The 12,054-nt window shown below is 48.3% G+C and overlaps 1 protein-coding gene across 1 annotated transcript in view; it reads right to left on the reverse strand.

The window, feature by feature from the left end:
- LOC125304302 (lysine-specific demethylase 2B) overlaps positions 1-12,054 on the reverse strand; it is a 35,629-nt gene that overhangs the window by 6,968 nt on the left and 16,607 nt on the right. Inside the window, 5 exon segments of the mRNA XM_048258441.1 lie at positions 411-1,306; positions 1,801-2,145; positions 2,602-2,688; positions 3,168-3,311; positions 3,470-3,700. Coding sequence (XP_048114398.1) covers positions 411-1,306; positions 1,801-2,145; positions 2,602-2,688; positions 3,168-3,311; positions 3,470-3,700 — 1,703 coding nt within the window.

Consider the following 12,054-nt stretch of genomic DNA (forward strand, 5'->3'; position numbering starts at 1 on the left):
CACACACACACACACACACAGTCTTTGATCTGTATCTAAGGGCATGCACCCCCTGCAGTACTGCAAGGCTGTGTAGTCAGAATATGTCTGTAGGTCACACACACTCCAGGGTAAATCTATACAATAATAAATCAGACACTCCAATGGACCCTAGAGAACAGTCACACACACACACACACACACACACACGTCTCCAGCATCTGTTTGGTAAAACACGTGTTTGATAGATGTTGTAAAGTGACCCTGCTCTATGTAATTGGTTTTTATTTGATGGCCTCTTTTAAATCTGCGTGAGGTCAGGGGAGACGACAGACGCTCAACTGTTTGTGTGTGTGTGTGTGTGTGTGTGTGTGTGTGTGTGTGTGTGTGTGTGTGTAGTCAGGGGAGATGACAGGGGACGCTCAACTCACCATCGGTTCCAGGTCTTGCAGGCGCGCATGCACACACACAGGTCGTGGTGTGAGAGGTGCGTGAACACGACCATCCAGAGCTCTCGCCGCATGACGTGCTGCCGGCCGCTGGCGAGCAGGAGCGAGTCCGGCGGGGGGCTGATGGGCGGGGGCCGGACGACGTGGCGCTCCTGGGGGGAGGTGGCGTTGGCGGGGGAGGGGGGTGAGTGGGCCAGGTGGGAGCGAGGGGGGGGCGGACTGCGGCTCCAGCCCAGCGGCGACAGGACCGGTCTGCTGCTGCGCGGTGCGGCGGTGGCGCCGCTGTTCCGCTCGTGCGCCGAGCACAGCCAGTCGGCCAGGTCGCTCCCGTTGCCCCCGCTGCCGCGCCGGTGCCCGTTACTCAAGTGCTTCCGCTCGCCGTTCACCCTGCGGACTCTCCCCAGGCACTCCTCTTCCTCATCGTCCGCATCCTCTTCATCACTCTCCACAGGCTCCGACTTGATTGGTCGGCGGCCGTTCTGTCCATTCAGGGGCTCCTCTTTCGGCTGCACTTCCTGTTTCGGCTCCCGCTTGGCCACCTTCGGCTGCCGAGACCTCTGATTGGACCTCGGCTTGCTTCTGTCTGCTGCTGATTCGGTGCTGCTGGGCCCCGCCTGTGGAGGGCTGCGCTGTGATTGGTCACTCTCCTTCTTCGTCTTTCTGGGCTGCAGGCTGGGTGGGACCTTCCTCCTCTCGGAGTTCTTCTCCTCCTCCTCCTCTTCCCTCTCGTCATCCCCATCCTCCTCTTCCTCTGACCTTCCTCGCTGTCCCTCTCGGTCCTGTGTCCCCCCATACTCATCCTCCTCCTCCTCCTTCTCCACTTTGATGGAGGACAAAAGCTTGCAGGACTGGGAGTTCTCTGATTTTATGGACTTTTTCTATAACACAGCACAACATTGCATCAACAAAGGCATCTGCCAAATACCATACACATGAACAGGACTAGTCTTTTAATAGTTTACTTAACAATGCTGTGAAAAGCATTCACAGCATGCCGTCGCTAAGTATACTTAGCGACGACATGCTGTGAATGCTTTTAATAGTTTACTTAACAATGCTGTGAATGCTTTTAATCGTATACTTAGCGACTAAATGCTGTGAATGCTTTTAATAGTTTACTTAACAATGCTGTGCAACAATGCTGTGCAACTTACCAATGCTGTGCAAATGGGCAGGGATGGGGCAGAGCGGACAATTATCTTATTTCACATGACCATATTCCATGGAAATTCATTTTACGATGATGAGTTTTAATTGCCTAAACAAAAATGCTACAAAAACTGCAGTCTCTTTACAGACTCTTTGGGTTCTGCACGGTTGCATGCGGTTTCTTTCGAGACTCTTTGGGTTCTCTCTGTGTTGGTCAGCGTACCTTCTTCCTGGCGCTGGGCTCGGCGTCCGTGTCGAAGAGTTTCCTCTTCTTCCTCAGCGGGTTCTCCTCCAGTTTGGGGCGTGGGTGTGGCTCAGGGTGTGGAGGCGGGACACGCTTCCTCTGAGGCTCCTCCTCTCGCGCTCGGGACGACGAGTCCTCCCTCTCTGCCTTCCGTCTGTCCAGCGAGGGCACGGGCACGGTCGGCGAGGCCGTTTCCATGGCGAAGGTGGGGCTGGGCTCATCCTTGATGTCTCGGCCCGATGGCTCCTTGCGTGTGTCCTTCAACAGCGACCCCGGGAGGTTGGACGCGTACTTGAAGCCTGGTCCTCTTTTTTGCTTGTTGGCCAAAAGGTGGGAAAGGGGGGAGACAACTTTATACCAACTATCAAAGCTTTACACAAACTATAGCAACTACCATGCCTATACATCAACTATAATGCCTTTACACCAACTGTCAAGGCTTTACACAAACTATACCACCTATCATGCCTATACACCAACTATACTCTACCATGGCTTTACATTAACTATACCAACTATGATGCCTTTACACCAACTATACCAACTATGATGGCTTTACAAATTTCATCTACACCAACTATACCAACTATGATGCCTTTACACAAACTATACCACCAACATGCCTTTATACAAACTATACCAACTATCATAGCTTTACACAAAGTATAAAAACATATCATGGCTTTCCGCCAACTGTCATGGCTGTACAGTATACCAACCATAATGGCTTTCTACCAACTATATACCAAATTCCCAAATACCTCCCAGTCAGATGCTTACTTTCCCTGACTTGCCAGCGTGGTTGCATTTGGGACACTCCCAGCAGTTTGGCAGCTCATCATTCACAATGCCACTGGCATCCTTTACCTGAAACACACACACACACACACACACACACACACAAACAAACACATGTGCATGCACACACACAGACACACAGACAAACAGACACACAGAAAGAGGAGTTAAAAGCATTTACTCCCTGTGATAAGGACAAGAGGGGGTCAGTGGCAGTTAGAGACACAGAAACAAGAGATTGAGGGTGCCACTACACACACACACACACATAATATGCATACAAACACGCACACACACACACGCAAATAACATGCATGCACACACACACACACACACACAAATAACATGTACACACACACACACACACACACACACACACACACACCAGGGTATCTGCACATTTTCCAAGTGCAAATTTAAAGACTTTTACAAAAACAATAGTTTTTTTCCCCCTACTAATTTTAACCCCCACCCCATTTTGATGTCTACAGAAGTTACCACATATATGTTGGCGAAAGAAAAATAACGCACACGGCTGAGGTGCTGACCTTGAGACAGAGTGGGTGCACAATCTCATTGCAGATGGAGCACTCCATGAGCGTGAGGTTGAACTTGTCCTCCTCCTGCTCTGCAGAGTCCTCCTTCCCCGCCTCCCCACACACACCACACACCGCAGTGTGAGGGAGGACCGGCTGCAGAACACACACACACACACACACACACACACACACACACACACACACACAGAGAGACACACAAATATAAACACAAACAGATCTCACCTTACCCAACTTACAGATGGAAGACATCTCATCACATATAACCCCCACACACACACACACACACGTACAGCGATGCACTGTCTCATGATGCAGGACTGCTTCATGCGTCCCGGGCCCCCGAACTTCTTCATGTCCTTGCAGAAGTGGCACTCCCCGCACTCCGTCCTCACGCACGCCTCGCACTTCCTGCATCGTGTCCGGCGCCGCCGTGACCCCGACGAACCGCGACCCCCCGACAGCTTGGCCACGCCCGCGCCCGAGGGAGAGCCGGCCTTGGGTTTGGGGCGGTTGGCTGGACGCTGGACAGAGAGAGAGAGAGAGAGAGAGAGAGAGAGAGTTGAGTTCAAATTAAACATCAAAAGGGAAAACACTATTGTCTCAGAGCAGGTCTAGTGACCCTCAGATTCACACTCTACACTAATAGTGGTATTGGGCCCTATCATGACATTCTAAAGTGCATCGTCACTCGTCAAAAGTCAATTCAAATTTCAAAGTTCACATTGGGAGGGGTTTCGTTATCAAAAGTGGAGCGCATGGCGCAACAAGGTGTTCCTAGGTTTTTTAATCAGTCATATGGGTGTGTTTGGGGCGTAACATCATTTTAAACCAATGAGAATGACATCTGTCATTCCTTTAACGGGCGCAAAGCGATATGTCAAATAAATGCATCGGTATTTTGGCATTCAACGGCGCATTTGAAGGAGGCTGCTTGCAAGACCGTATGTAATAGTCATTCTTAAACCATGCTTTACTAAAACCTAGCATAGCCTTCATGCATTTGCACTCGTCTTTTATTTGAACTCATTGGCGACCAATGAGTGACCCTCATTGAACTCAAAGTGAAACTAACTTCACCAAGGAGTCAGTCAACGACAAGACAGTTATATGCAGTTACTTTCACTATTGACTGACAATGGGTTACCACCGAAAACATAGGCTGGAAAAAGCAACACGTACCCTAATGTTGCTCAAATGACTGAATAAAACAACATTTATCCTGCAGAGGAGTTGCTTATATATCTCGTGACAGTGCGTCTTCAGCTGTGCTTCATACTTGTCTCGTGCAATTTGTAATGCTTTGCATGGACGTGCGCTGGTGTGCGTTCATAAATGATAGAAGGATGGTGCGTGCACCTGCCAAAATGACTGTTGACATGCGCTCTTAAAATAGCATATGAACAACTCGCCATTGACTTCTGACCAGGTTTAGGTGGTGTATGATAGGGATTTTTAGACAACGCGCCAGGCCCCTCCCTAGGTTGTTAATTGCCACACCCCTGGGTGCAATGTTTAAAAAATAAACGTGCAAAATACCAAATTAAACTTTCCGCGGGGGAAAAGGAGTTTTACGCCATGCACTGATGCCCAAAATACAGCCCATTGTCTAAGAGCAGGCCTAGTGACCCTCAGAGCAGGTCTAACAAACGGTCCCTGTTGATATTTTGCAGTGTCAGAAAACAATTTCGCCACCGGTCTAAAGTCAGTGGCGCAAATTCAGATGCTATTTTAAGGGCGCATGCATGGCCACAGTAACCTGGCAATAGCCAGATGAATTTCGCTCCGCCTAGCTCCACTCATCCATCTGGAACCGATCCATTGAAGTGTTGCTTCAGAAGGCTGGGCCTAATCAAAAAATGCTTGCATATGATTGAATAAGCCACTTGTCCGTCATCTATTGACATGCTACTTCAACCACTCACATCGAAGCCAACCCGTGACGCTAATAACAGACTCACAGTCGCTTCTACGCTATGTCACATCTATGAAACTCCCGCCCTGCGTCCTGATTGGCTAAACCATAACCACTCTCAATGGAAGAGGTCCCAGATGGATGTGAGTGAAGCTAGGCGGAGCTAAGCGGAACAACATTCATCTGGCTAGGGTCAGGTTATGGCCACAGGCCTGCAGAAATGAATGCTATGCACACAGATCTAGACACCCTGTGCACAGATGGAAACATTCAAAGCCTTGATAATATTTGTCCGTTTCCTGGCTTTGTTGGTGCATTGGTCAACTAAAAATTGAGTAGCCTATATAGTAGGCCTACATCTACATGCAATATCTTTACAACAACAACGCCTAATTATGACCTATTAATTTGGACAACTTTATACAGCCCTAAAGGCTAAAGTTACCTTTAGTTTTGTTCCAATTTACCGTTGTGTATGGCTTTAAACATCGTGTGCGCTTTAACATCAGCCTATAAGCATTACTCCAGCTGCGCTAAGGTTTTGACAAGCACCACAAATTTGCCAAATAATTTTGCAAAAATAACTCCAAAACTTTGCTATGTTGCCTCCATCCTTTCGTTGTTTTCAAAAAACGTTGTATATCCATGATGGCCTTGAAGTCTTGAGTTAGTGAATTCGCTTAAATAAGCTTATTATGTGCTGTTAACCAGCAACCATAGACAGTAAAAGAAAGCAGCAAGTAGCCTTCGCTACAATTTCTGTAGTTGCTGCGTCCATTCATTGTTATTCTCTCTCCTGCTCAAACAAAAGTTGTGCGTGCATATAAGTTGATGATAACGTGTTTACAAACTCTACTTTACATAAAATAAATATTGTAAATAGCCCACTGTCATGCAGTTAATGGGATGCTGTGCAGAGTTGGAAAGTTAGGTCAACTTGGAAAGTGTTTCTAGTTGCCTGTTGGTAAGGTACAGCCGTAGCTTAGGCTACACCTGCAGGAGCGCTTGCTTGGGCGCCTGTGTTGCGAACACATTTCCACGAATCACGGATGTGTTGATGACATAAATTAGGAAATATTAGAGGACTTAATGAGACGAACTGCATGCCGATTCCATTTAACCCAAATGCCCAGCAGCAGCACGGGAGAGGAGAGCTTATCTGACAGATCTGCATTGTCTATAGTGAGGTAATGTTAGATTACATTGCAAAAATATCACCGTGCATTCATAAGCTCGTGATTCAGAGTGATCCCAAAACATCGGAAAAGGACATTTCTGTATTACATTTTGTCAAGAGGAAAAATCAATAGCAAACTGTTCACAACTGACTATAGCACTGTGAACCTTTCCTAGTTGCGCCTGCAAATCCGCCATCATAATAGCAATCCGCTATGGAACAAGCGTGCCTGTTGTTGAAGGGAATGTGAGATGACGCTCTGATTGGTTTATTGCACGTTACGCCCAAACCACACCCATGAATAATGTAGCTGCTACAGACCACCCCATTTTATATTTGCGTCGGGCGCAACAGTCAATATTCCGCCAGTAAAATAGAGACAGCGCCCAAGATCCACCCACAAAGGGATTTGCGTGAAGTCAATTGCATTTAAGTGCAAGATATAGCCCATAGTGTTATTGTCTTATTGTCTAGTGACCCTCAGAGCAGGCCTAGTGACCCTCAGAGCAGGCCTAGTGACCCTCAGATTCACATAGAGCAGGTCTAGTGACCCTCAGATGCACATAGAGCAGGCAGAGCCAGTGACCCTCAGATTCACATAGAGTAGGCAGAGCTAGTGACCCTCAGATTCACATAGAGTAGGCAGAGCAGGTCTAGTGAGCAGGCAGAGCTAGTGACCCTTAGAGCAGGTCTAGTGACCCTCAGATTCCCATAGAGCAGGCCTAGTGACCCTCAGATTCCCATAGAGCAGGCCTAGTGACCCTCAGATTCACATAGAGCAGGCCTAGTGAGCAGGCAGAGCTAGTGACCCTCAGAGCAGGCCTAGTGAGCAGGCAGAGCAGGCCTAGTGAGCAGGCAGAGCTAGTGACCCTCAGAGCAGGCCTAGTGAGCAGGCAGAGCAGGCCTAGTGAGCAGGCAGAGCTTGAGATGGAGGAAAAGAGGGATCCTGGAAATGGACAAAAGGTCCAGCCAATCAGCCGTGCAAGATAGACACACAGTGCACACACCCCACTAACCCTTGGTGACACACATGCAAAGACTCCTCACACACTCAGGGGGCAGCCGTGGCCTACTGGTTAGCACTCCGGACTTGTAACCGGAGGGTTGCCGGTTCGAACCCCGACCAGTAGGCACGGCACACCTAACCCCTCATTGCTCCCCGAGCGCCGTTGTTGTTGCAGGCAGCTCACTGCGCCGGGATTAGTGTGTGCTTCACTTCACTGTGTGCTGAGTGTGTTTCACCAATTCATGGATTGGGATAAATGCAGACCAAATGTCCCTCCCTTTCCCTCACGGGATCAAAAGAGTATATACTTATACAATCACACACACACACACACACAGAGACACAGGAGGAGGGGTAGAAGGTGAGGGCTGCTTTATGGCCCTGATGTGTATGGGTACGCGTGTGTGCGTGCGCGCATGTGTGTGTGTGTGTGCGTGCGTGCGTGCGTGTGCGCGTGCATGTGTCCATGGGGACGTCACGGGGTGAGAATAGGCATTCAGAGCAATTCCCTAGATTGGGGTCTGTTCTGTTCCTGACAGGCAGTGCATTTTCCCTGCTGTTATTCTTGGCCTCCTCTCAAAACAGAAACAATGTATAAACGAGGAAAACCATAAATCAACAGTGCCTGCTATAAACAAATACAAACACTCTCTATGCCTCTCTCTCTCTCACACACACACACACACACACACGCACACACACACACTTATTGAAAAGTCCCTCTGTATAATTGTCTACAGACAAAGTCTCACAATACAGACACTTGTTGTGATGTCTGCATTAAAGACACACCAAACTGAACCCTAGTTTCCAAATCAGACTGTGACTAATCAAGACTATTCCCACAAAAGAGAAAATCTGAATGTGTGTAAGAGAGACACAGTGAGAGTGAGTGAGAGACAGAGAACATTGTGAAGACTGTGTGTGTGTGTGTGTGTGTGTGTGTGTGTGTGTGTGTGTGTGTGTGTGTGTGTGTGTGTCTGTGTGTGTGTGTATTAATAGGGGGTTATGACAACTGCAAAGCCCTACGGACACACTGCAAGCATTCCTATGCTAATCTAATATGAGAAAGCTGAGGCGTTTATTGGATGGAAATGTCTTGAGTTAGCGCTCTATGCTCTGGCAGACAAACAAAGAGAACCCTTACCGAAGAGACAGAGTGGCAGACAGAGAGAGAGAGAGTGAGGGAGGGAGAGAGGAAGGGAGGAGGGAGAGAGAAATTCCAGTATGACCCTGTGAAGAACTGCTTCCTACACACACACACACACTCACCTCATGGAGACAAACACACCCACTTCTCATGGAAACAATAAACACACACACACACACACACACACACAGGTCAAGGAAAGCCCCGTTCCCAAGACGCTGCCACTAGCAATGGCACAAAGAGTTGCAGCACCCCACCTGGCCCTGCTGGTGATATCAGACACAGTGGCAGCACTGACCCCACCTGGCCCTGCTGGTGATATCAGACACAGTGGCAGCACTGACCCCACCTGGCCCTGCTGGTGATATCAGACACAGTGGCATCACTGACCCCACCTGGCCCTGCTGGTGATATCAGACACAGTGGCAGCACTGACCCCACCTGGCCCTGCTGGTGATATCAGACACAGTGGCAGCACTGACCCCACCTGGCCCTGCTGGTGATATCAGACACAGTGGCAGCACTGACCCCACCTGGCCCTGCTGGTGATATCAGACACAGTGGCATCACTGACCCCACCTGGCCCTACTGGTGATATCAGACACAGTGGCAGCACTGACCCCACCTGGCCCTGCTGGTGATATCAGACACAGTGGCATCACTGACCCCACCTGGCCCTACTGGTGATATCAGACACAGTGGCAGCACTGACCCCACCTGGCCCTACTGGTGATATCAGACACAGTATCAGTGGCAGCACTGACCTGACCTGGTTTCAATGGCAATATCAGACAAAGGGGTTTGGTTTGATGAAGGTGATGTTCAGTTCAAAAACCTCAACAAACCATCACACCAGCAGACTAACAACAGTTTGCAGTGACTTGTGAAGATGAATGTGCCGCATTGTAACTCCCCTCTGGCGACAACAGACACAGTTGCTGCACTGACCGCACTGCAACTCCACTCTGGACCATTCTGCCATGGCTTTGTCTCGTCGCAATAATGTAGAAAAAGGTGCGCACATCTAAATTTTAAAAAAGTAGGTGCTGGACTCAAAAAGCGACAATAAAAATTACAAAGAAGTCCGCACACTAGAGCTCCATTATTTTTTTTTTTATTTTTTTTTTATTCACCACATGTGACGTTTCGGGACACACTGCCCTTCCTCAGACATAAGACAGGTACCTAGCAGCCCATACTTATACACACTGCCCTTCCTCAGACATAAGACAGGTACCTAGCAGCCCATCCTTATACTAATTGAACACCTGACATCACATGATGACAATAACAAGACAGGCTCTTAAAGGAGAATTCCGGTGTGATATTGACCTAAAGTGTATTGAAACATGATACCGAGTGTGAGCGTATGTCTCATAGCCCATATCGGCTTCTCCCCTGCACTCCAAAATCTGGCTAGTTAGTCGATGCTACCAACAGCTTTTTCAATAGTGGTGCTTCGCATCGGGCTAGCCATGCAAATAAATCACTGTTTTACACCCATTTACGAGGGCTCAATGTATCTCCACACTATGAACAGCTATGATAAAGGGATCAGATTCAAAAAATAATTCAGTGGAAATGCATGGATTCCAGTTGCTGCTACTGGAAGAAACTGGAATCCATGCATTTCCACTGAATTATTTTGAATCTGATCCCTTATCATACCAGTTCATTCTTACTCGTTTTCGAATTTATCGTGACTAAATTCAAGATGGCTGCAAACGCTAAACCGTGGAAGATACTGTCTGTATAAATCGTCTTGTAAGTAAACTACCAGTGCTTTTTCAAAGTTCTCAATGTCTCGTTTTTAAATGTCAGGGCCCTCGGAAGTCTACCAATGAAGTGTGGAGATACATTGAGCCTCGTAAATGGGTGTAAAACAGTGATTTATTTGCATGGCTAGCCCGATGCCGAAGCACCACTATTGAAAAAGCTGTTGGTAGCATCGGCTAACTAGCGCCAGATTTTGGAGTGCAGGGGACAAGCCTAAATGGACTATGAGACATACGTTCACACTCGGTATCATGTTTCAATACACTTTAGGTCAATATCACACCGGAATTCTCCTTTAAAGCTCTAATTAGATGACAGCGACAGAGCTAATGATTTAACTTTCCAAAAGTCACACAACTTGATGGATCTAATATGAGTGAGAAAGTGCTCAAACAACATTGGTCAGTAACACTGATTGGCCAGCAAAATTGCTCCAAAAGCTAGCACCTGATGTCTGTGTAAATGCTGCCGCTGCTGCTGTGCTGTGCTAAGGAAATGTGTCACAGCTTGGCAGCTAAGAGTCGATGCACACGCGACAGACGGGATTAGACAGGAGATAAGGCAGGAGACAGGGCACAGCTCATAAACTGCAGAATGCCCACAGGGAGGGGTCTCTCAGATTATGCCTCACCACCCAGGGCTGTGGATGGGGGTCTCTCAGATTATACCCCTCACCACCCAGGGCTGTGGATGGGGGTTCTCTCAGATTATGCCTCACCACCCAGGGCTGTGGATGGGGGGTCTCTCAGATTATGCCTCACCACCCAGGGCTGTGGATGGGGGGGTTCTCTCAGATTATGCCTCACCACCCAGGGCTGTGGAGACTTCCTGGCTGTTTAAAAACACAACGTACCCACATACACTACACTACACAGTGCAATACCCTACACACAGAGATCCAAATTAACACACACACACACACACAAACACACAGTCCTGTTCCAGCAAGATTCCTGTTTCAGGCTGCGGGGGTAAAATTAGAGCAAGTGTCAGAGAAGGTGTGTCATTGGAAATGTAGGCTACGGCTTCCAAAGAACAGAGGAACCTCTCTTGCTTTCGCCGAGTCATGAGTGGAGAGCTTAAAACCTGGCGGACTTCTCCTCCTTTATCAGGGCCTGACAGTGGACTTGGCTCCTGGCCCTGTGCTGGTGGTGGTGGTGTGTGTGTGTGTGTGTGTGTTTGTGTGTGGGGGGGGATGTCCACATTCTTTTAGGCCAAGGGAGGACGAAGGCTGAGGCGTCCACTTCAGTCTGAGAGTTCAGGAGGTGGGCATGTTTCCCAAACTCAAATAGCCCATTAGAACATACTGGACCCTCAGAGGGCATGCTTTCCTCAGGCAGGGGAGAGAGAGAGGGAGCAAGAGAGAGAGAGGGAGAGGGAGGGAGAGAAAGAGAGAGAGAGAGGGGGGGAGAGAAAGAGACAGAGAGAGAGAGAGGGAGCGAGAGAGGGAGAGAGAGAGAGAGAGAGGGAGCGAGAGAGGGGGAGAGAAAGAGACAGAGAGAGGGAGAGAGAGAGAGGGAGGGAGAGAGGGGGAGAGAAAGAGACAGAGAGAGAGAGAAAGGGAGGGAGAGAGAGAGGGAGAGAGAGATAAAGGGAGTGAACATGAAAGAGTGGGATGAGATATAGATAAAGAAAGAGGGGGGGGGTAGAAACGGAGGAAGTGAGAAACACAGAGGGAGTGAGAGAGAGAAAGAGAGAGAGAGTGGGTAGAGAGAGAGATAGAAAGGGTATATTATATATAAATATGATATTGTATTTATTTTCTTTCATTATTGTTTTTATCTGTATCATTATACCAATTGTTTGATTTGGCAACATACAATTATTGTCATGCCAATAAAGCTCATTTGAACT

This window comes from Alosa alosa, chromosome 12, assembly GCF_017589495.1.
Source record: "Alosa alosa isolate M-15738 ecotype Scorff River chromosome 12, AALO_Geno_1.1, whole genome shotgun sequence".
Taxonomy (NCBI): domain Eukaryota; kingdom Metazoa; phylum Chordata; class Actinopteri; order Clupeiformes; family Clupeidae; genus Alosa; species Alosa alosa.